General features: G+C 46.3%; 2 protein-coding genes across 2 annotated transcripts in view; both read right to left on the minus strand.

Moving 5' to 3' along the window:
- Positions 1–4,412, minus strand: part of LOC128571135 (leucine-rich repeat-containing protein 37A2-like) — a 46,957-nt gene extending 42,545 nt beyond the window's left edge. Inside the window, exons 1-5 of the mRNA XM_053570773.1 lie at positions 4,017–4,412; positions 2,142–2,237; positions 1,788–2,060; positions 1,368–1,526; positions 503–593 (exon numbers count right to left, since the gene is read on the minus strand). Of these exons, the coding sequence (XP_053426748.1) occupies positions 503–593; positions 1,368–1,526; positions 1,788–2,060; positions 2,142–2,237; positions 4,017–4,412 (1,015 nt within the window). The remainder of the gene's footprint in view (positions 1–502; positions 594–1,367; positions 1,527–1,787; positions 2,061–2,141; positions 2,238–4,016) is intronic.
- Positions 4,413–4,546: 134 nt separating this feature from the next.
- RDM1 (RAD52 motif containing 1) lies at positions 4,547–23,587 on the minus strand. The gene is made up of 7 exons (XM_053570501.1): positions 23,464–23,587; positions 22,911–23,090; positions 19,670–19,792; positions 18,561–18,729; positions 17,529–17,627; positions 7,207–7,292; positions 4,547–4,892 (listed from the first exon to the last, which is right to left on the minus strand). The coding sequence occupies exons 1-7, from the start codon at positions 23,557–23,559 to the stop codon at positions 4,791–4,793; spliced, it is 855 nt and encodes a 284-aa protein (XP_053426476.1). The 5' UTR covers positions 23,560–23,587; the 3' UTR covers positions 4,547–4,790.
- Positions 23,588–23,622: the final 35 nt, after the last annotated feature.

Here is a 23,622-nt window from a genome sequence, read left to right on the forward strand (position 1 = left end):
GCCGTAGGCTTTCCTGATATGGTGACCTGCACATCTGCAGGTCTAATAATGCCATTGGGCAAGTTTGAATGTTGAGTTTGATGGTGCTCTGGAGGTGAAACTGTTACTTCATGATGTTCTGGAGATAGGGTTGATTGCTCTTGCTGGGTTAGAGAAGTTTCTACCTCCTCAGGATACTCTGGAGGTGAAGCCTCTGGCTGGGTTTGAGAAGATTCAGCCACAGTGGTATGCTCTGAAGTTATGGTAACCTCCACATCTGGAGGTTTAATGGTCACCTCATGATTTGGTGAAGTTTGAGTTATACTCTCCATATGGGGTTCTGGAGTTTGAGCTGTGGCCACCTGCTGGATTTGAGAAGGTTCGAGCTCCCCAGGAGACACAAAAGGCTGAGGTGGCTGCTCCTGCTCACTGAGGGAAGGTGCAGCCTCCCCAGGAAAGCCTGGAGACTCAGCTGAGGTCTCTTCCTGGGTGGCAGAAGTTTTCACCTCCTCAGGATGCTCTTGAGGCTGAGTTGGGGTCTCCTGCTGGGTTGAAGAAGATTCAGCCTCTTTGGTAGGCTCTGAAGTTATGGTAACCTCCACATCTGGAGGTTTAACTGTAACATTGGGCAAGTAATAAAGATCAGGTTGATCCTTACCTGGAGGTTGAACTGTCACCTCATGATTAGGTGGAGTTTGAACTATATACTCCATGGGGGACTCTGGAGCTTCAGCTGTGACCCCCTGCTGGATTTGAGAAGGTTCAGCCTCCCCAGGAGACACAAAAGGCTGAGGTGGCTGCTCCTGCTCACTGGGGGAAGGCTCAGCCTCTCCAGGAAAGCTTGGGGACTCAGTTGGGGTCTCCTCCTGGATGGCAGGTGGTTTCACCTCCTCAGGATGCTCTGGAGGCTGAGTTGGAGTCTCCTGCTGGGCTGAAGAAGATTCAGCCTCCATCACAGGCTCTGAAGTTATGGTAACCTCCACATCCAGAGGTTTACCTGTCACCTCATGATTAGGTAGAGTTTGAGTTATCCTCTCCATAGGGGACTCTGAAGTTTGAACTGTGGTCTCCTGCTGTATTTGAGAAGGTTCAATCTCCCCAGTAGACACAAAAGGCTGAGGTGGCTGCTCTTCTTCACTGGGGAAAGGTCCAGCATCTGCAGGAAAGCCTGGAGACTCAGTTGGGGTCTCCTCCTGGGTGGCAGAAGGTTTCACCTCCTCAGGATGTTCTAGAGGCTGAGTTGGGGTCTCCTCCTGGGTGGCAGATTTCACCTCCTCAGGATGCTCTGGAGGCTGAGTTGGGGTCTCCTCCTGGGTGGCAGGTTTCACCTCCTCAGGATGCTCTGGAGGTTGAGTTGGGGTCTCCTCCTGGGTGGCAGAAGGTTTCACCTCCTCAGGATGTGCTAGAGGCTGAGTTGGATTCTCCTCCTGGGTGGCAGAAGGTTTCACCTCCTCAGGATGCTCTAGAGGCTCAGTTGGATTCTCCTCCTGGGTGGCAGAGGGTTTCACCTCATCAGGATGCTCTGGAAGCTGAGTTGGGGTCTCCTCCTGGGTGGCAGAAGGTTTCACCTCCTCAGGATGCTCTGGAGGCTGAGTTGGGGTCTCCTCCTGGGTGGCAGAAGGTTTCACCTCCTCAGGATGTTCTAGAGGCTGAGTTGGATTCTCCTCCTGGGTGGCAGGAGGTTTCACCTCCTCAGGATGCTCTTGAGGCTGAGTTGGATTCTCCTCCTGGGTGGCAGAAGGTTTCGCCTCCTCAGGATGCTCTGGAGGCTGAGTTGGGGTCTCCTCCTGGGTGGCAGAAGGTTTCACCTCCTCAGGATGCTCTAGAGGCTGAGTTGGATTCTCCTCCTGGGTGGCAGGAGGTTTCACCTCCTCAGGATGCTCTAGAGGCTGAGTTGGATTCTCCGCCTGGGTGGCAGAAGGTTTTGCCTCTTCAGGATGCTTTAGAGGCTGAGCTGGGGTCTCCTCCTGGGTGGCAGGTTTCACCTCCTCAGGATGCTCTAGAGGCTGAGTTGGATTCTCCTCCTGGGTGGCAGGTTTTGCCTCCTTAGGATGCTCTAGAGGCTGAGTTGGGGTCTCCTCCTGGGTGGCAGAAGGCTTCACCTCCTCAGGATGCTCTGGAGGCTGAGTTGGGGTCTCCTCCTGGGTGGCAGAAGGTTTCACCTCCTCAGGATGCTCTAGAGGCTGAGTTGGATTCTCCTCCTGGGTGGCAGGTTTTGCCTTCTTAGGATGCTCTAGAGGCTGAGTTGGGGTCTCCTCCTGGGTGGCAGAAGGTTTCACCTCCTCAGGGTACTCTAGAGGCTGAGTTGGATTCTCCTCCTGGGTGGCAGGTTTTGCCTCCTTAGGATGCTCTAGAGGCTGAGTTGGGGTCTCCTCCTGGGTGGCAGAAAGCTTCACCTCCTCAGGATGCTCTGAAGGCTGAGTTGGGGTCTCCTCCTGGGTGGCAGAAGTTTTCACCTCCTCAGGATGCTCTGGAGGCTGAGTTGGGGTCTCCTCCTGGGTAGCAGAAGGCTTCACCTCCTCAGGATGTTCTAGAGGCTGAGTTGGGGTCTCCTCCTGGGTGGCAGAAGGCTTCACCTCCTCAGGATGCTCTAGAGGCTGAGTTGGATTCTCCTCCTGGGTGGCAGAAGGTTTTGCCTCCTTAGGATGCTCTAGAGGCTGAGTTGCGGTCTCCTCCTGGGTGGCAGAAGGCTTCACCTCCTCAGGATGCTCTGGAGGCTGAGTTGGGGTCTCCTCCTGGGTGGCAGAAGGTTTTGCCTCCTCGGGATGCTCTGGAGGCTGAGTTGGGGTCTCCTGCTGGGTTGAAGAAGATTCAGCCTCCTTGGTGGGCTCTGAAGGAATGGTAACCTCATCTGGAGGTTTAATTGTATAATGATGAGGTTGATCCTCACCTGGAGGTTGAATTGTCACCTCATGATTAGGTGGAGTTTGAGCTATATTCTCCATGGGGGACTGTGGAGCTTGAGCTGTGGCCTCCTGCTGGATTTGAGAAGGTTCAGCCTCCCCAGAAGACACATAAGGCTGAGGTGGCTGCTCCTGTTCACTAACGGAAGGCTCAGCCTCCACAGGAAGGCCTGGAGGCTGAGCTGGGGTTCCCTGCTGTGTTGCAGAAGGTTCAACCTCCTCAGGGTGCTCTAGATTTTGAGCTGGGCCTTCTTGTTGGGTTGGGGACAATCCAACCTCCTCAAAAGGTGAGACCTCTTGTTGGGTTGAGGAAAGTTCCACCTCTTCAGGGTGCTCTGGAGGCTGAGCTGGGGCCTGCTGCTGGCTTAAAGTAGGTTCAATGTTGTTACTTGGCTCTGAAGTTAGTGTAAGCTTCAGACCTACAGGTTTAACCGTGACTTTGGGCAAGACTGAGTGATAAATTTCAGCCCTAGTTGAAGATGGAACATTTACCTCATGATGTGTCACTGGCTGAGACACATCCTTTTCAGTATTAGTTGGCCGCTGAGCTGAGGCCTCCTGCTCTCTTAAAGAAGGTTCTACCTGCTCAAAAGGCTGTGAAGCTGGAACTGGGGCCTGCTGCTCAGTTAAAGGTTCTACTTCCTCAGGGTACTCTTCTAGGGTTTCTTGATGGAGTAAAGAGGATGGGATCACCTCAGGGGTCTCTGGATTTCGACTTTCATCTTTTACATTGAACTGAGAAAGTTCACCTTGTACAGGGCCCTCTTGAGCCACCTCTGGTTTTCTCCCGAATCCCAGAGGTATGCTGCCAGGGTAAAGTAAATCCATACTTTGATCTGTATGATCTTCATTCTGCAGAATTTGTTTGTGAGACTGAGATTTTGATTCAGATTGGTCTAGAGCTCCAACAACAACTTTAGCGAGCAGTGGATGTTGAGCTAGATCTTCCTTTAGGTTCTTTGGTGAAACAATGAATCTTGTTGGTTTTGAACTGAGACTATCTAGAGGTGGAACAAGTATTTCAAATGCCTGGTGAACTGTAACCTCATCTGGACTTGCAGTTTGAATCTTCCTTATGAGTTGAGAACGCAGAGTTAGGACTTGATTCTGATCCCAATCGGGCGTTGGAACCACCTCTGGAAGCCTTTGTCGTCTCCTTAGCTTGTTCCTCAGACGCCGACGACGTAGAATAGCAAACCTATCTGGTCCTTGAGGTAGCTCTTGAGCTGAATCCGTGTCCAGTAATGGAGCCAAATTCTCAGGCAACTCCTGAGGTAGAGCCGACAAGTGGGAAGGAGCAGAGGACCCCAGGTAATCAAAGTCCCCAGGATCTGCTGGGGGTGTAGGCACATGAGGGGATTCGGTTGAGAGATCGGAAGAGAGGGAAGACCAGGGCTCTTTCGGCCCTGGGGATTCGGAGGTAGGCTGGATCCGGTCCCGGGGCCACCTCCAAATAGGAGCTGCCTGTATCAGCAGCCACAGTTGCCACGTGAGAAGGACCCTTGGGGTCCACAGTCGCAGTAGGGACATAACGTCCAGAGGCTCCTGCGCCAATGAGAGCCGGAACTCTTATGGCAGCTCCGCAGCGTGAGCACCCACGGCAACTGCGTGCCCCACCCCCACCCTTTATCTACGACAACCTTTATTTACGCAGCAACCTTTATTAAGCTCGGGCCTAGATCGACTCCATGCCACCAGGGTGAGCTTTTGCCCACAGTCCCCGAGCCCAACCCCCCTCCCCATAGAGATACAATTGTCTCACACCAGAACACCCCTCCCGCCCTTAGAAGAGCAAGATTTCGGCCACAGACTAGGGTATCCCCAGGACTCCAGCAGCCCATTATGTTAGGGGCGCCAGAGCTTCCCAAGGAAGTCACAGGGCCTCGCCTCTTGGCACATTCAGAAGTGCTAGTTCGGTTCTGGCGGCCTGAACTCATCTTCCTCCAAGCTGAAATCCGAGAGATATTCTTCTTCCCCCTGGCAGTACTGCTTCCAAGAAACACAATTGACCTGCAAAATGAGCACCAGTTAGGGCGGTAGGCAGAACACACATTTACTTCAAAATGTTGCCATTTCCGGGCGGCGCCTGTGGCTCAGTTGGTAGGGCGCCGGCCCCATATACCGAGGGTGGCGGGTTCAAACCCAGCCCCGGCCAAACTGCAACCAAAAAATAGCCGGGCGTTGTGGCGGGCGCCTGTGGTCCCAGCTACTCTGGAGGCTGAGGCAAGAGAATCGCTTAAGCCCAGGAGTTGGAGGTTGCTGTTAGCTGTGTGAGGCCACGGCACTCTACCGAGGGCCATAAAGTGAGACTCTGTCTCTCCAAAAAAAAAAAAAAAAAAAAGTTTAAAAAAAATGTTGCCATTTCCGCTCAACTTGCAGTACCCTTTCTTCCATGTTTGACAATTAATTCACCACTCTATCATGTAGGGGCTACCATGGAATCAAAGATGACTCCGAAATTTCTGTAGGAAGGGTTTTAAGAGTTGAGCAATTCAACTTAGAAGAGAAGGTGTTGCTGCAAGTGAATAGCCCTTTAGGTCAGCAATGGACAAACTTCCCCCATTCTGCCGTGGCTAAACACAGTCAATAATCTAGAAGTAACTAGGCCGCTTTTCAGAGGTCTATCCTGTACGCACACATGGAGAAAGACACATAGTATGTTAAAGTCAGCATGTTAAATAATTATCTTCAAATACACTATAATAGAGCCCAAGTGACTTATTTCACAATTCTTCAGCATGTATCACTCTCAGGAAAATGTGAACCTCTGAGCGTATTTCTGGTGCTTTTACTAAAGTCCTGGCTCTTGGCTCTGACCCCTTATTTGAAGTTTGGAGAACAGAAGTGAGGACTGTTAGAATTCTAATATGGTTGTGGACACAGGAGAAAGGTTTGTCTCTCTCACTTGGAGATAAAATAGTGCTTCGTCTTTTTCCCAGAATCTAGCATATGACTTGGTGCACAGTAATGGTTTTAGGTTGGAGGTGATTACAAGATTTACCTCATTTAGGGATGACCTGTTGTTAGAATCAGATTTCTGAAATTAGTGCTGACTTTCTTCCTCTCACATTCTTACTATGTCGCCCTCGGTAGAGTGCCGTGGTATCACAGCAACCTCAAACTCTTAGGTTTAAGCGATTCTCTTGCCTCAGCCTCCTGAGTAACTGGGAAGAAACTAGTATTCTTAAAGTTTGACATTTCCTTTACTGGTTTTATTTAAATAGAATTATAATAATTTACCTTAAATAGAATAAAACTTCAAATACTTTTTCAGACTTCAACCACTTTCTCTTTCGCTCCCTTCTTCAAAACAAAACACTTTGCAACTCTGGAGCAAGTTAAATAATCAAAATTCTAGCCCCAAATTAAGTTCCCCTGACACAAAACACATTTTTGGCTCCTTAAAAAAAAATCTCATACATAGTAAATAATGATAACTTTAGAAATTACTTTAGCAACTTAATCCCTAATTAAGGGATTTCACATACAGTTATGCATTGCTTGCCATGTGAGGAGGAGCTTGAAAAATGCATCATTGAAAAAAAAATGCATCATTAGGCAATTTAGTTGTTGTGGTATAGGTGGTATACATGTACCCTATTACATACCCAGGCTATATGGTATGGGCTATTGCTCCTAGGTAACAAATTTGTACAGTATGTTACGGTACTAAATACGGCAGGCAACTATAACACAATGGTGAAGTATTTGTGTATCTAAACATAGAAAAGATACAGTAAAAATATAGTATAAAAGATTTTTAAAAGGTACACCTGTATAGCCTCATTATATTTTTATGAGATTACAATGACATATGTGGTTTATTGTTGACATAAGTTTCTTAGGTGGCACATGACTGTAACTGATTTACAGAAAGGATCTTCAGCAAAATATTCCATCTAAGACAAGTAGATGTTGAACTCTAGGTAATAAGAGTTAGAAAGGCATAATAGTTTTTGAAAGCTATAGCATAATCACATTCAGGTCAATAATTACTTTCTGCTCAAATTCCTGGGATCCTGTTTTAGGGGAGTTAAAAAGTCTTCTCTTCAAGTAGCCTAGAATCCCTAACCCCAGGTGGGAGAGACTAACTGCTCTCCTATGTCTACAACCATATTAGGATTCTAATAGTCCTCACTTCTGTTCTCCAAACTTCAAATAAGGGGTCAGAGCCAAGAGCCAGGACTTCAGTAAAAGCACCAGAAATACACTCAGAGTTTCACACTTTCCTAAGAATGATACATGCTGAAGTTTTCCAAATCCTGCTAGTTCTCTGAGTTACGGCTACACTGGCTAGGTTACCCTTGAGCTTTTTTTCACGTACTTGAATTAAATCATGTAGTTCTTCTTCACTTCTGACATCTGTGATCTCTTCACTGGGTCTGTACTCCACAGCTATTTGACCAGTTTCTGAAATAAAATTAATAAAGATTAATTTAGAATTTTTTTGCTCTAAAACTTCTAGCATATAATGGTGACACCATCCCATTGAAGGACCCAGTGACCCAGTAACGCCATTTTGGGCTTTTCATCATTTCAGGCTTTTGTCCTCCATTTTAAAAGCAACCTGAAAATCCTTTGTTTCGTTTCTTAGTAAACCACACCCTTCCCTATCTCCCGGGATGCGTCCCTATCTCCCAGGATGCGTCCCTATCTCCCAGAGTGCGTCAGAATGCCCCGCCACTCCGTTGAGATTGGCAGGACCCTATCAGCTTTAAATTCTAGTATAGGCATAAGAGATAACCGATCCAAAGGCCACGCTTTGCTTCCCGCACCCCTCACCCCATATCCACTGCATAAAAACCCCCGCCCGCTATGAGTACAGGGCTCTTGGCTCTAGGTCCCACCAGCTGCGTCTGGGGGAAGGCCAACAGTCATGGCTCGAGCCTGAATAAACACCCTCATATGATTTGCATCGGTGTCTGACTCTCTAGTGTGGTCATTGGGGATTCTGATTCTCGGGTGCAACATTTGGTGCATTGGCCGGGAATCCCCAAGACCCCGAGAGACCCCACCCTGAGGGCTGGTAAGTGTATGTGTCTTTGTTTGTCTTTGTGAATTCTTTTTGTTTTTTGCAGTTTTTGGCTGGGGCTGGGTTTGAACCCACCACCTCCAGTATATGGGGTTGGCGCCCTACTCCTTTGAGCCACAGGAGCCGCCCTGTGAATTCTTTCTGTACTGCGCAGGTTTTGGGTTGTGGCTGGAAGATAGCCTAGGTGGACACACTGGAGGGCCAAGGACAGGAGGTAGCGGAAGATGTTCCCACCTTCTGTGGGGAAGGCTGGGACGTGGAATCCCCAGCCTCCTACAGTAGGGATCACGTGGAATTGATCCCCTTAGGGCTTTTGAGGAGGGGCAGACGAGCGCCAGGCCATCCATTCACTTTCAGTTTTGCTTCACTTCAGTCCGCAGCCATGTCTGCCTTTTATTTTTGTATTGTGTGTGTTGTGTTGCTTGTTGGCTGGGCAACTCTGAGGATGGGACAGACTCAGATGACTCCCCTTTCACTTATCCTTGACCACTTCCAGGACTTCCGGGCAGAGCCCAGAATCTGGTTCTAGTGGTGAAGAAAAATAAACTTGAGACCTTTTGCAGAAGCGTTCTCCACGCAGAGTGGCTGGTGCAGGGGTAGGGGGCTGGGATGTGTGGGCAGTGGGCTCCGGGCTCCGGGCTCCATGCAGCAGAGGCTGTGAGCAGAGGCGACTGCGCCCCTGCAGGCAGCTTGGGCGCCAGGTAGCCAGGCCCAGCCAGAGCGGGCAGCCCCCAACCCCGCCATCTAAGGCCCCTCTCTCCGCGACACCATGGTTGCTCTGCGCCCTGGATGCCTCACGGCACCCATCTCCACCACTCTGGATTCGGAGATCTGAACCTGAACACTGACGGCTACATCTGTTGCTGCAGGAGGCCTGGATGCTGGGTAGACAGGCTGAGCCAGAGCGCAGGCAGCAGCAGAGGCAGCTGTGCCAGGGGCCCTGCCCCCAACCCTCTCAGGCCCCCTGGCAGCGCGCTGGCGGCAAAACCTGGTTGAGGACCTCCCTCCCTGGCTGAAGAGTATCTTACTGCCCCCATTGAAGAAAACCAAGGCCAGTACAGCAGAGGCCAGCACAGTGTTTGCCCTGCAGGAAAAGCCTAAGCCCAAAGAGACTAGCCTCCCTGTATCCTGTTTTGCCAAGTGAGGCGAGCCCGGAAGAACTTTTCCCCTTTCCTTTGATCCAGGCATACCATAGTGCTCAGCTGGTCCCAGGAGAGGCTGAAACGGCAGCAGCATACCTGCAGGAGGGCCTTCCGGGATGCATCTGGATGGCCTGGGAGAGCTGTAGCCGATTCTATGACCCTACTGCTCTGGGCGGTGGGCCCTCCAGAGGAGGGAACCTTGCACTACTGGCCTCTCGCCACCAGTGACCTATACAACTGAAAAATACAAAACCCTAAGTTCTCAGAAAAATCCACCGCCCTTATTGACTTATTAGATTCTGTCCTTTTCACTTATCAGCCCACTTGGGACGACTGCCAGCAACTGCTACAGGTCCTCTTCACTAATGAGGAGAGGAACCGAATCTTGGCACCGAAGTCCGTCCTAGACAACAATAGGCAGCCTACCACAAATCCAGTACTAATTGAAGCTGCGTTCCCACTGACCCGGTCAGATTGAAATTTTAATACGGCAGAAGGTAAGGAGAGAAGGTCCAGGATTACCACCAGACTCTAATGGGGGGTCTCCGTAAAGCGGCAAGGAAGCTGACTAATTTGGCCAAGGTAGGAAGAGATCAGTGTGCGTACTGCAGGGAGACTGGCCACTGGGCCAGAGACTGTCCAAAAAAAAAACAGGACAATGCGTCCTAGTGGGGAAGCATAGTGACCTTGATAATGAAATAAGTAACATTAGTATATGCTTGCCTTCATGAAAACGCCATTTTCAAGGACAGATTAGAGGATACGCGAGTGCCTAGATGGAGACTGGCCACTAGCATCTGATGTGAATTCAGAGACCACAGTCTTTAACTTAATTACACTTAGCTCATGCCAAAAGCTAGTTGAGTGAGTGCAGGCATAAGTTTGCCTACTTCTTCCTGTTTTCTTTAATATTGTTTAATGAATTCGAACTGCAGGTAATGGTTCTATCTTTTTATAATAGTTAATAAGAAAATGATAAAATGAAGTCTTCAGCATAAGCTAAAAATCATTCTTTGTGTTTCCCCAATATATTGTATATGTGTATGTATAGATTGAATTGTTTAATATATGAACAGAATTGTTGGAATCTAAAGTACTTGATAGAGAAAAATTATGGTTGTAGGGCAGTGATTTTCAAACGGTATGCTATGAGAAGATCTTAGGTGTGCCCCCCAAATTTTTTTTTAATTATTAATTAAATTATTTTTGAAAGAAGTCTAAGAACAGTGGACATGGGGGCAGGCCAAGTGTCACACACATTTATGGTTATCCCAGACTGCCCTTACCCCTTACTTGGTAGAGACCTCCTTAATAAAATCGGAGCACAAATTTCTTTCAAACAAGGAACGCCACAGGTTACAGACAGGGACATCCTGTCCATGTTCTCGCTCTGCACCTGGAGGATGAGTATCAACTCCATCAACAACCTCTGCCATGGGCCCAAGCAGGTATCTCCGGGTGGCTGGACTCCTACCCGTCAGCCTAGGCTGAAACAGGGGGAGTGGGGCTGGCAAAACACTGGGCCCTGGTTATAGTCGAGCTCAAGCCTGGAGCTGAACTGGTACGGGTAAGGCAGTACCCCCATAACCCCCGAGGCCAGAAAAGGAATTCTGCCACACATTCAGCGGTTATTAGATGCCGGGATTCTAACCCCCTGCCAGTCCCCATGGAACACCCCCTTGTTACGGGTCAAAAAAAAACCCTCACTAATGATTACAGCCAGTTCAAGACCTCCGGGAAATTAATAAGCAGGTAATGGACATATACCCAACTGTACCAAACCTCTACAACCTCTTGAGCTCACTGGCCCCGTCCCAGACCTCGTATATGGTATTAGATTTAAAAGACGCTTTCTTCAGCTTGTCGCTGGCGCCCCAGAGCCAGGCCCTATTCGCCTCCAAGTGGAGTGATCCAGAGAGAGGCATCAGTGGGCAGCTAATGTAGACCCGCTTGCCACAAGGGTTTAAAAACTCTCCAACTATCTGTGATGAGGCCCTACACGAGGACCTGGGTGAGTGCCGCACGCAGCACCCCAACTTAACTCTCCTCCAGTACATAGATGACATCCTAGCGGCGGCCACCAATGAACAGGACTGCCTGCAAGGCACACATGACCTGCTCATCACACTGGGGGAAGGGGGTATTGAGCATCAGCAAAGAAGGCCCAGATCTGTCAGCAAACTGTGAGTTACCTGGGATACACCCTTAAAGATGGACAGAGATGGCTCACTGAGGCCAGGAAGCAGACTGTACTTAAGATCCCGACCCCAACAAACCCCAGGCGAATGCGAGAGTTTTTGGGGTCTGCAGGGTTCTGTTGACTTTGGGTACCAGGCTTTGCTGAAATTGCAAAACCCCTCTATGAAGCCACGAGGGAGGGGCACCCCTTTGAATGGACAACAGAAAGAGAACTAGCCTTTCAGAAACTTAAGACTGCTCTGCTCTCTTCCCCCACTTTGGGACTCCCTGATATTACAAAAGCATTTCATTTCTATGTAGATGAACATAAAGCGATAGCCAAGGGGGTGTTGACCGAGACCTTGGGGCCCTGGAACCACCCAGTAGCCTATTTTTCAAAAAAAAAAAAAAAAATAGACCCGCTAGCATCAGGATGGCCCCCCTGCCTCCGCACTGTGGCAACCACTGCACTTCTAGTAAAGAATACAGACAAACTCACCCTGGGGCAGGAACTGTTGCTGACCACGCCCCATGCCATCGAGGGGGGTCTTGAAACAACCCCCGGGACCAGTGGATGAGCAACACGCATCTAACACACTATCAGAGCTTGTTACTAAACCCACCACAAATCCGGTTCTTGCTTAGCACTGCCTTAAATCCCGCTGCTCTCCTGCCCAACCCGGATATGGAGACACCACTCCACAATTGCCAGGATATCCTAGGCCAAGTCCACAGCACGCGCCAAGACCTGACCGACCAACCACTGCGGGACACAGAGACCTGCTTCACAGATGGTACCAGTTTCATTAAAAATGGCCAATGGTACTCGGGGGCGGTGGTGGTCTCCAAGGCAGGTACACTTTGGGTTGAGTCTCTTCCAGCCAGAACCTCCACCCAACGGGCTGAATTAATTGCCCTCACCAACGCTTTAGTTCTAGGCCAAGGAAAAAAACTAAATATCCATACAGACAGTCAATACGTGTTTGCCACCGCTCACATACACGGGGCCATCTACGGGGAGACGGGGTTACTAACAGCAGAAGGGAGGACCGTCAAAAACAAAGAAGAAATATTAGACATACTAGTCGCCATCTGGCTACCAAAAAAGCCATCATCGACTGTCCAGGACACCAAAAGCCCACTAACCCAGTGGCAAAGGGCAATCATCAGGTGGATAAAGCCACCAGAAGTGTAGCCCTCAGAGCCACACAGGCCTTGACAGTTAACTTACCCGACACTGGGCCTCCAGAAGAGCCTGAATACACCCCTGAGGACTTGGCATGGATCCGCTCCATCCCTCAGGCACATAACCCCTCCCAGTATAACGGCTGGTAGCACACAGCCAATGGGAAAACTATCCTCCCTGCGCAGCTGGGACTAAACATCTTGCAGCGCATGCACCAGGCAACCCATATGGGCAGCAGGAAGTTAAGAGATCTAGTCCGACATGTACAGATTAAGATTGAGCAAATGGATACAAAAGTGGACCAGATAGTAAACGCTTGCAAAGCTTGCCAGCTCACTAATGCCTGAGCCGGACTTAAGACTCAAGGCACCCATAAGAGAGGGACCAAGCCTGGTGCGTATTGGGAAGTGGACTTCACAGAGATTAAGCCTGGTCGGTATGGGTACAGATATCTCTTAGTCTTTGTAGATACCTTCACAGTGTGGGTGGAGGCCTTCCCCACCAAAAAACGAAACCGCGCAAACTGTGGAGAAAAGGCTGCTTGAGGACATTCTTCCCAGGTATGGACTGCCAGCTTTAATCGGCTCAGACAATGGCCCAGCCTTTATTTCCCAGATAACTCAGGGGGTAGCCACTGCACTGGGAACAACCTGGAAATTACATTGTGCATACAGGCCCCAGAGCTCAAGACAAGTAGAAAGAATGAATAGAACCTTAAGAGACCTTAACCAAATTAATCCTGGAGTCTGGCGGAGACTGAGTGACTCTCCTTCCCTTTACCTTATATCGGGTCAGAAATTCCCCCTATACCCTAGGTCTCTCTCCCTATGAAATTCTCTATGGAAGCCCCCCCCCCCATTTTTCCAAACAACCGCATAGATCTTTTAACAGAGGCAAATGATGAAGATTTTCTCCTTTTCCTCTGCTATTACCAGCAGGTTCAGAAAGAAAATTGGAACCGCCTGAGTGCCACCCATGCAGTGGGCCCAATCCCAGAGCCTCACAAGTTCTGGCCAGGGGACTGGGTCTATGTCAAGAGACACCAGCAAGAAACTCTTGAGCCACAGTAGAAAAGGCCTTACACTGTGATCCTGACCATCCCCTCTACACTCAAGGCATCACTACATAGGTCCATCACATCCACGTTCAGTTGGCAGACCCATTTGCCATCAAGGAGGATTACATCCCACAATGGAAGCTCGAGAAAGACCCTGCCAACTCACTCAAGCTCCCCTGATGATCCCAGACTCACCACTGAGGTCCCATGATTGGGTCCTCTTAGTTACAAGGAGAAGGGGGGAATGAAGGACCCAGTGACCCAGTAATGCCATTTTGGGCTTTTCATCATTTCAGGCTTTTGTCCTCCATTTTAAAAGCAACCTGAAAATCCTTTGTTTCATTTCTTAGTAAACCACACCCCTGGCTATCTCCTGGGATGCATCCCTATCTCCTGGAGTACGTCAGAACCCTCCCCTCCCACCCGTGGAGATTGGCGGGACCCTATCAGCTTTAAATTCTAGTATAGGCATAAGAGATAACGAATCCAAAGGCCACACTTTGCTTCCCATGCCTCTCGCCCCATATCCACTGTATAAAAACCTCGCCCACGATGAGTACAGGGCTCTCCGCTCTAGGTCCCACCAGCTGCGACTGGGGGAAGGTCGACAACCTTGGCTCGAGCCTGAATAAACACCCTCATGTGATTTGCATCGGTGTCTGGCTCTCTCGTATGGTCACTGGGGATTCCGATTCTCGGGTGCAACACCATAATGAGACATTCTTTTGATTTCTAAAAGCAGAAAATAAGGGCATTTTCCTGGAAATTTCCTCATCTCACATTTTAATTTTTAACATAACTGTAAGGACCAAGTTAACTCCATTTTGTTAAAACTAACTTCATCTTGTCCCTCAGTCTTCATTTTGCAGCTGCATACCCTGTCCTTGCCCCATGATCGGCGCCCTTGCACAATGTCTGCTCCAAGCGATAGCAACACTCTCCCAGACACCCATGGACAAATACTGCTCAGTCCCCTACACCCCTATCAGCTCACCCCAGCAGCTCACCTCACACTCCCTCCCTTTACTTTCCTTTCTGTACCCTTAAAAACCTCCCTCCTTTTCGAGATTGGGGCTTCTCTGCTCTCCTGCTGTGCCAGGACCAGGGAGCCCAGGCTCGAGCTTGTAAATAAACAACCTCTTGCTTTTACATCAGACTTGGTCTTTGGGTGATTTATGTGGGGGATCTCGTGACTTGGGCACAACAATAACCACTTATTAAAAATATGTATGAAGTATCAACTGTGTTTGGTCCAAAAAACTTTATGACCTTACAGGCAGGAACTAAGGAATTTACAATTTATAGGAAATAAAAAACGTGAAAACAAAAATGTTCAATCATGCCTGGGCATGGTGGCTCATCCCTGTAATCCTAGCACTCTAGAAAGCTGAGGTGGGAGGATCACTTGAGCTCAGGAGTTCGTGTCCAGCCTGAGCAAGAGTGAGACCCTGTCTCTACTAAAGATAAAAAAAAATTAAAAAATAAAAATAAAAATAAAAAAACCCAGCCGGCCTTGTGGCAGTACTTGTAGTCCCAACTCCTTAGGCAGCTGAGGCAGGAGGATCATTTGAACCCAGGAGTTTGAAGTTGTTATAAGCTAGGCTGATTCCAATAGCCTGGGCAACAGAGTGAGACTCAGTCTCAAAAAAGAAAAAGTTCAATCATAATATGATTAAATAGTAAGGCATTAAATGGGGGTCAAAGTGAGTTCAAACCTGGGATGGAGACCCCTGGACCAGTGGACATATTAGAAGCAAGAGACAAGTATCTAATCCCCAGGAACCAAAATTCCACCAGATACAATATACAAAGCTTCGCAGATAGACAGCATTTGAACATTTTTTTGGTAGAAACTGGCCTATATATTGTAGACAATACAACTTCCTTCAAGACAAACTAGAGCCATACGGCTTTTGGTCTAAGGAACTTTGCGCATGTATGAGGGATATCTTTGCATACTAGGGAGAGATAAACAACACAAACATCTAGTCTGGTGCTTGAAGGTTATTACTCAGACTTGACAGTTGGAAGGCTGAGACTTCTCAGGGCCATCTCTTTTAAAGCAGTCTACTAGAAGTAAGACTTCTAGTAGAAGGGCTGCCCAGGTTGGAAGGCTGAGACTTATCAGGGCCTTCTCTGATTTTTCAGTCTCTGACCCTTCAGGGCTACAAAGCAGACAGCAATTCTGTTCAGAGACTTTCCGTTCATCAAGTTTCCTGTAACATTCACAATGCTGTAGAACTCAACAGGGACACAATCAGTGCCATTCGATAGCACAACCACTTTCACGACTCACAGGAAAGCAGCCAATTATGTGTACTACATAGGAATCATATTCGCCCAATATCAATGCCAGAAATGAAAGCTGAAACTGAATTCTTGATTCAAAAAACATAATCTAATAAACTTTCTCTTCAACAGAGTTCATTTAATCTATTTATTCAGGTAGAAAACAACACTGATAATAGTTAACATATTTTGTCTGTTTACTATATAAGCATAGTTCTGAGTTTTTGCATTTGTCATCTCACTTACTCATACAATATCTCCCATATGGTAGGTTGAATTACTAACTTCACTTTGCAGATAAAATGACTGTAGCTTAGAAATATTAAACATCTTCAAATCTTTCTGGTTATAAAACCTAAATTACATAAAAAATCTTGAAGAGATAGAGTTAGAACTTGAACCCAGGTGTTCAAAGCTTATAATCAGGCTGGGCTCGGTGGCTCATGCCTGTAATCCTGGCACTCTGGGAGGCCAAGGCAGGTGGATTGCTTGAGCTCACGAGTTCAAGAACAGCCTGAGCAAAAACGAGACTCTGTCTCCACTAAAAATAGAAGAACTGAGGCAAGAGGATCGCTTGAGCCCAAGAGTTGGAGGTTGCTATGAGTTACGACACCACGGCACTCTACCCAGGGCAACAGCTTGAGACTCTATCTCAAAAAAAAAAAAAAAAAAAATCTCATAATAGTATTCTGCATGCTAGGCAAACAACTGAGAAAGAATACCTGGATCAAAGACTTTCTATGTGAACTGAGGCAAGTCATTCTACACCTACAAACTGCGTACAATAATATTTGCTGTCATTTTTCTCACAAATGTCACAGAGAACAAATCTGAGACCGTTGCTGTAGAAGAATTTAGTGAATAAGAACATAAGGTGGAGTGTTTTAGATATCCATATTTTCATCCACTTAACTTTACAAAATCCCAGTACTTTGGGAGGCTGAGGCAAGAATATTGGTTGAGGCTAGGAGTTTGAGACTACCCTGGAGAGCATAGTGAGACCTTGTCTCTAATTTTAAAAACTATAGCTCAATGGTTAGAGTGCTGGCCCCCTGTACCGGTGTTGGCGGGTTTGAACTCAGCCTGGACCTGCTAAATAAAACAAAATAAAATAAACAAACAAACAGAAAAAAAAAAAAAAAAAACAGACATTTTGGCTCGGTGCCTGTAGCTCAGTGGTTAGGGTGCTGGCCACATGTACCAGGGCTGATGGGTTTAAACACAGCCAGGGCCTGCTAAACAAAAACAACAACAAAAAATAGCCAGGCATTGTGGCTGGCACCTGTAGTCCCAGCTACTTGGGAGGCAAAGGGAAGAGAATTGCTTAAGCCCAAGAATTTGAGGTTGCTGTGAGCTGTGATGCCACTGCACTCTACCGAGGGTGACAAAGTGAGACTCTGTCTCAAAAAAAAAAAAAGTATTATTTAAAAAATATCCAAGCTTACTGGCTCACGCCTGTAGTCCTCTGGGAGGTTGATGTGGGAGGACTGATTGAGGCCAGGACTTCAAGACCAGCCTGAGCAAGAGTAAGACACCATCTCTACAAAACAGATTAGCTGGGCATGCCTATAGTCCCAGCTACTTGGTAGTCTGCGGCAGGAGGATCACTTGAACCCAGGAGTTTAGGTTGTGGTGAGCTATGATGATGCCACTATACTCTAGCTTGGGCAATCGAGTTAAACCCTGCCTCCCCCAAAATAAATAAACACACACACACACACATACACACACACCATAAAAATTAAATTTTAAAAAGTCTTACCTAAAACCACAATCAATAGTTTCTGGAATGCATTTGACAAAGCTTTCTGAACAGCAAGCCTCTGAGCTATCTTCCTCTTCATAAGGAATGATAATGGTCCTAAATCCAACCAAAACAAATGGATTTAAAATGCCTATTTGAATAATTGATCGTTAAGTGTTTAAAAAATGAAAATACATTCATGATTCTTAGATCGCTATCTTAGTGATTAGGGCAGACAGAATACAAGAGTATGGCTGAATGAATGGCACTGTTGTAAGCACATACTGGCAGGGCTCATTTTTTTTTGTTTGTTTGTTTATTTTTTACTGCTTCTGTCTAAGCTGGAAGTTCCTGAAGGACTAGAAGGGAAATATAAGCCAAGAACTTGGTACAATTCTATACCACCCACGGATTTCAAATTGACCAGTCGAGGCTATACCACTATAGACCCTACCCATCAAGGGTTTGGTGGTAGTGCAGATGGTCTGGCTCGATCCTGGCCGTCACCACAGGCACCTGCTCTATTCCACCTCTCTCTCTCTTAAGTCACAGCCCTAAGCCTGGGGGCCATGGATTATAGAAAAATTTAGTATCAGTACCAACTTAATACCCTAACTAGGTATCCATATTTGACTCTTTTTTTGGCTCACGCCCTTCCATGAGTAGGAAATGGACTGAACTTTTACACAGGAGTGTTTTTTTTTAATCTTCAGATGATGATTTTGCTGGGACAACAGAAGGTCACAAGAGATCTGCATCTGAAGGACTATTTTAACACAAAGCAAGGTCTTCACCAAAAACCAGAAAAACATTATCTCCCTCCTCCTCCTCCTCCTCAGCTTTTTGGTAGGAGGTCAGCGCTAAAATTTTTAACTTAAAAGCTCTATCAGGAATTGCCTAAAATAAAAACCTACATAATAAGGGACAAAAACTCTGCCCAGGACTTTAGTAGCTTAGCGGGGGGCAGGGGTGGGGGGCTGATAGGTATCTAAAATGATAAGTTTCAGAAACTAAGAAAAAAGAGAGATACTTCCCCGACTGAAAACAGACCTTCCTCCAGGTTATGTACAGGCTCTTCTGCCACGCCAGCTCCAAGGCTCCTGCACTCATAGAACGGCAGCAGCACCTCTAAAGCACAGAAGAACGTCAGGCTTTGCTTCCGAAGTGATGCCACAATATCTTCATTTTCCCTTTCTTCAAGGTCGGAAAGCTCCTGAAGCTGTTAAAATTTTGCATTAAAGGTCCTTCTTAGGATCTTAAAGTAGACTTTGAAGTGTTTTGCTATTAGAATTAAAAACTAAACTCCAGGAATCCCAGCTAACAGTTGATGCGTCCTATAGCTTCAAAATCAAGTAAGATTTGCAAATGAATTATTATGGCCATTTTTTTTTATTATATGCCACACAAACACTGGAAAGAAGCACGAAGACCACGACCCAACTAATGGAGAATATTACCAATTCTAGGTGGCGAGGCGATTCAGATACATCCTCTTACCTTCAATGATAGGGGACCATTCATACCTCCTCCCCACAACCCAATCCAGTCCTTTTATCTGAAGTCTTGGGTTTTTTTTCTTTTTTGAGACAAAGTCTCAAGCTGTCACCCTTGGTAGAGTGCCATGGTGTTATAGTTTATAGCAACCTGCAACTCTTGGGCTCAAGCGATCCTCTTGCCTCAGTTTTTCTATTTTTTTCTTTTTTTTTTTATTGGCCGGGGCTGGGTTTGAACCCGCCACCTCTGGCATATGGGACCAGCACCCTACTCCTTGAGCCACAGGCGCCGCGTTTTTCTATTTTTAGAAGAGACAGGGGTCTTGATTTTTGCTCAGGCTGGTGTCGAACTTGTGAGCTCAAGCAATCCACCCACCCTGGCCTCCCAGAGTGCTACGATTATAGGCATGAGTCACTGTGCCTGGCTGAAGTCTTGGATTTTTTTTTTTTTTTAAGACAGAGTCTCATTTTGTTGCCCTCGGTAGAGTGCTGTAGAATCATAGCTCACAGCAACCTCAAACTCTTAGGCTCAAGTGATTCTCTTGCTTCAGCCTTCCAAGTAGCTGGGATTACAGGTGCCCGCCACAACGCTCGGATATTTTAAGTCTTGGATTTTAATGTTAAAAAAGAAAGTGTAGTTAGTGAAAGAACATCTAAAAAGTTTACCTTAATGATCCTTTTTGACCATCCATTGAAACCAAAGTAGTAATTTGCCAGTTCTTGGCATTGAAAGCTGTTTAGGGCAAGAGCTTGATGTTGAACTGCCCTGTGTCTGGTGCCAAGACGAACCTATAGTCACAAAGGATAGACCCACAAATATCACAACCTGCTAGAGATTTTATTTTATTTGATGTTAGAGACAGGGTCTTGCTCTGTTGCCTAGGCTGGATGGGAGTTCATAGCTCACTTGCACCTTCCAACTCCTGGGCTAAAGCGATCTTCCTGCCTCAGCCTCCTGAGCAGCTAGGACTACAGATGCAAACTTTCATTCACAGCTAATTTTGTAATTTTTTTTGAAGAGACAAGGCAGTGTTATGTTGCCAGGCTAGTCTGAAACTCCTGGCCTCACACCTTATCCTCCCAAAGTGCTGGGAAGAGATTTTATTTTGGACAAAGATAAGATTTACCAATACAGATTTCATAAAGTGGATGTGAAGATTAAATAGGATAGGACATTTTAAGCACTGAATTCAGTTCACTGAATAATGTTATTCATTATTTATTCATTTCCAGGACCCCTGATTAATTGGAAAGTTTCCCTGATCTCCGATGGTGAACAGTGATGATGAAGGCAACTAAAGAAGACCCACAGAGATAAATTATAGGGTAGTAACTGAGCAAAAAAAAGAAATTGTTTCAGTTTTCCTATCCAGTAGCTTCTGCTTGAGAATATGGCCTAAGGAGCAGATAAGGTGACCACACCACTCACCCCACTCCCCAAGTTATTAACCTCTGTCACAAGAGGTAATATATATACCGCTGTAAATTTCACATCTACATTAAAAAGCTTCCTTTTTTTTTGAGACAAAGACTCACTTTTTACCCCCGGGGAGAGTGCCAACTCACAGCAAACTCTTTCCCCCTGGGTAGAGTACTAACTCACATCAAACTCCTGGGCTTAAGTGATCCTCTTGCCTCAGCCTCCTGAATAGCTGGGATTACAGGTGCCTGCTACAACACCTGGCTGTTCTTTATTTTTTATTTTTATTTATTTACTTTTTTTTGAGACAGAGTCTCAAGCTATCACCTTGGGTAGAGTGCCGTGGCATCACAGCTCACAGCAACCTCAAACTCTTGGGCTTAAGCGATTCTCTTGCCTCAGCCTCCCAAGTAGCTGGGACAACAAGTGCCCACCACAACGCCCAGCTATTTTTTTTTGGTTGTAGTTGTTGTTTGGCAGGCCCGGGCTGGATTCCAACCCACCAGCTCTGGTGTACGTGGCTGGCACCCTAGCCGCTGAGCTATGAGCACGGAGCCAACACCCACCTATTCTTTAGAGACAGGGTCTCATTCTTGTTCAGGCAATTCACATGCCTTGGTCTCCCAGAGCGCTAGGATTACAGGTGTAAGCCATTGCGCCCAGCCTTTTTCTTTTTTTAAAGCTTCTTTAAATATTTTACACATCCCTGTGGATTTTTTATTTCACTATTTTTTTCTTATATGTCTATTTCTTTTTTTTTTAAGGGTAGTGTTTGAATCGTCATAAAAAATTCAAACAACACACATAAAGTCAGGGCCTTATTAATTATTTATTGATTTATTTATACATCTTCCTCTATCATTAGTTTATAGGCCCCATAAGTGCCAAGAGAACCATGTCTTATTCTTTTCTCAGTCCCTCAGAGCATATAATAAGAGGCTTGATGTCTGCTGATTGAAGAAGGAATGAGTAAATAAAAAATGATATTACTTTCTCCAACTGAAGAGATGTAGATAATGCCTGTTGTGAAGGAGAAATGAAGGCTAACTTTTGAATATTGAATGCTGAAAGGGAGACTGGACTGCATTGTGAGTCACAGTCAAGATTTCCTGAGCAACCAGGAAGCTTCAGAAGAACTCTGAGACCCTACATAGTATAGACAGTTGTCACCAAAGTTCTTGCTGGCAACCATTTTCTTTTATGTCACTTAAAACAACTCTTTCAGGAGCCTTAGGCCTGTCCTCAATTTTATTTTAAAATGTTATTCTCTTTACTATATTTATAATAGGCAAAAAAGACAAGAACTATGTGTACTTGCCAAAGTATAAAAGAACACATAATTAAAGTAGATGACAATTTTGAGGGGATAATAATCTAAACTCTGAGCTAAGTAAATACATTTAATACATACATACATCTAATATGAATGCCCTCTCCTCTCAACTACATATTGACTTGTAGATAATTTCCTTTATCACTCTATCAGTGATGGGATTTAAGCTATGAAATTCCCAAAATCTAAAGCTTATGGAATGGCCTCAGTGTCCTAAGAGCACTGAAAACTCATTACTCACAAAAATGATACCAAGTAATTGTTTCATAATCTTTCCAGTACCACCTGTAATACCCGAGTGGTCATTGGTTAGAAACAAGCAGATGACAGTCCAAAAATTAAAGAACGTCTGCCAGGTAATCCTTTCAATCACAGGAAGTGGAGCCAGGATTGAAGAGGGTGTTAGGCTACAGAAACGGAGGTTCTTAGATACTTGGAGTCACTGCTGAGTAGAGTTCTCAGATTCAATCAAGATTAATTCAATGAAGAAAGGAATATGGGCATGAATAGGCAACCAAGTCAGTAGAAGTAGCCAGATCAAGTAGCTCATAAGGAAATGAAATAGTCCTTAACAAAGGAAAGATGGTTGAATTGAGGCATAAGATACTGTTCTTGGTCTCTGGGAAAGTAAAATTGGTTGGCATGTTAGTAAGGAATAGGGCTTTTACAGTGCATTAAATAATGTCCCCGTCTTCTTGGAACTAAAGGGAGTTCTCCAGCAGCTTGAGAGTGATGATGATGAAGATGATAAAGCCTCTTTGGATAAAGTCCTTTATGTTCTAACTGGCAAAAATAATTCATCATGCTCGCACATTTTAAATCCACATAAAAGTAAATATAAGCAGAACTCTTTTGGTGAAGATTTTTTAAATTAAAGGGAAGCACAAAACAACATGGGATTTAGCATCAGTGGGTTTGGGTTTGACCTCTATCTTTCACAGTGCTTGTCATGATCCTCAAGCAAGACACTTAACCATTCCGAGTTTGAGTTTCTTCATCTAAAAAAAACAAAAACAAACTGATGAACTACAGGATCAGCATTGCAATGCATATGAAAGTATTCTGTGAACCATAGTGCCAGACAAACACTAGTCTATGATTATTGAATTAAGCACTTCATTCCATCGGAGCTAAGAATTCCATATTGGACCCACCTTCACTGGAGATTCCTGGAAAAGGTGCTTCTGGTCGCATGTCTTTTGGGCTCTGTGGGCATCCCTTGCTGAATAAAACTTGATGATGGCATAGAAACCAGGACGGGCCACTGCAGCGTTTGGAAAAACCCGAACTGAATACAGAAGGCCAAACTGAGAGAATACTGTGTACAGAGAATGCTGTGGGGTAATCCCACGCCAAAGTAAGCACATGAAATCTCACGCCCAGAAAACACAACTGTACATTCCCTCATACTCCCCAAGCCCTTCTGCACAATGAGTGCAACTCAAAACACTTCTCATTTCATTACAAGTTTCCCTCTTAAATCCTGAGCTTTAAGGAGCATTAGAAAGCAAAATGTGCTGACTGTTGAGAGGTGTCTCTGCGTCTCTGTAAAATCTGTGGGGCCTGGTGACTGCAGGAGCCGCCTGCAGAACCAGAGTCCTTGCAGAGGTTACCAGGCAGGTGAGGGGCTAAGGCAGGACTCCGGGACTCCCAGTCAGCAATTGGGTGGCTTTCTCCATCCCTCCCTCCACCCTGGCCCCGGCTCACATGCAAGGCCTCGGGCGTAGGTCCAGAACTCAGCTCCCACACCAGCAAGGTTTTGTCACTCTCGGTTGGAACCGCAAAAGGAACTAATTCCGCCATCCTATCGTCCCTGCGCCCGCGCGGCTAAGGCTTGAGCAGTACTACGCCTGCGCAAGGCGCGCC

This window comes from Nycticebus coucang, chromosome 18 (genome assembly GCF_027406575.1).
Source record: "Nycticebus coucang isolate mNycCou1 chromosome 18, mNycCou1.pri, whole genome shotgun sequence".
Classification (NCBI taxonomy): Eukaryota; Metazoa; Chordata; class Mammalia; order Primates; family Lorisidae; genus Nycticebus; species Nycticebus coucang.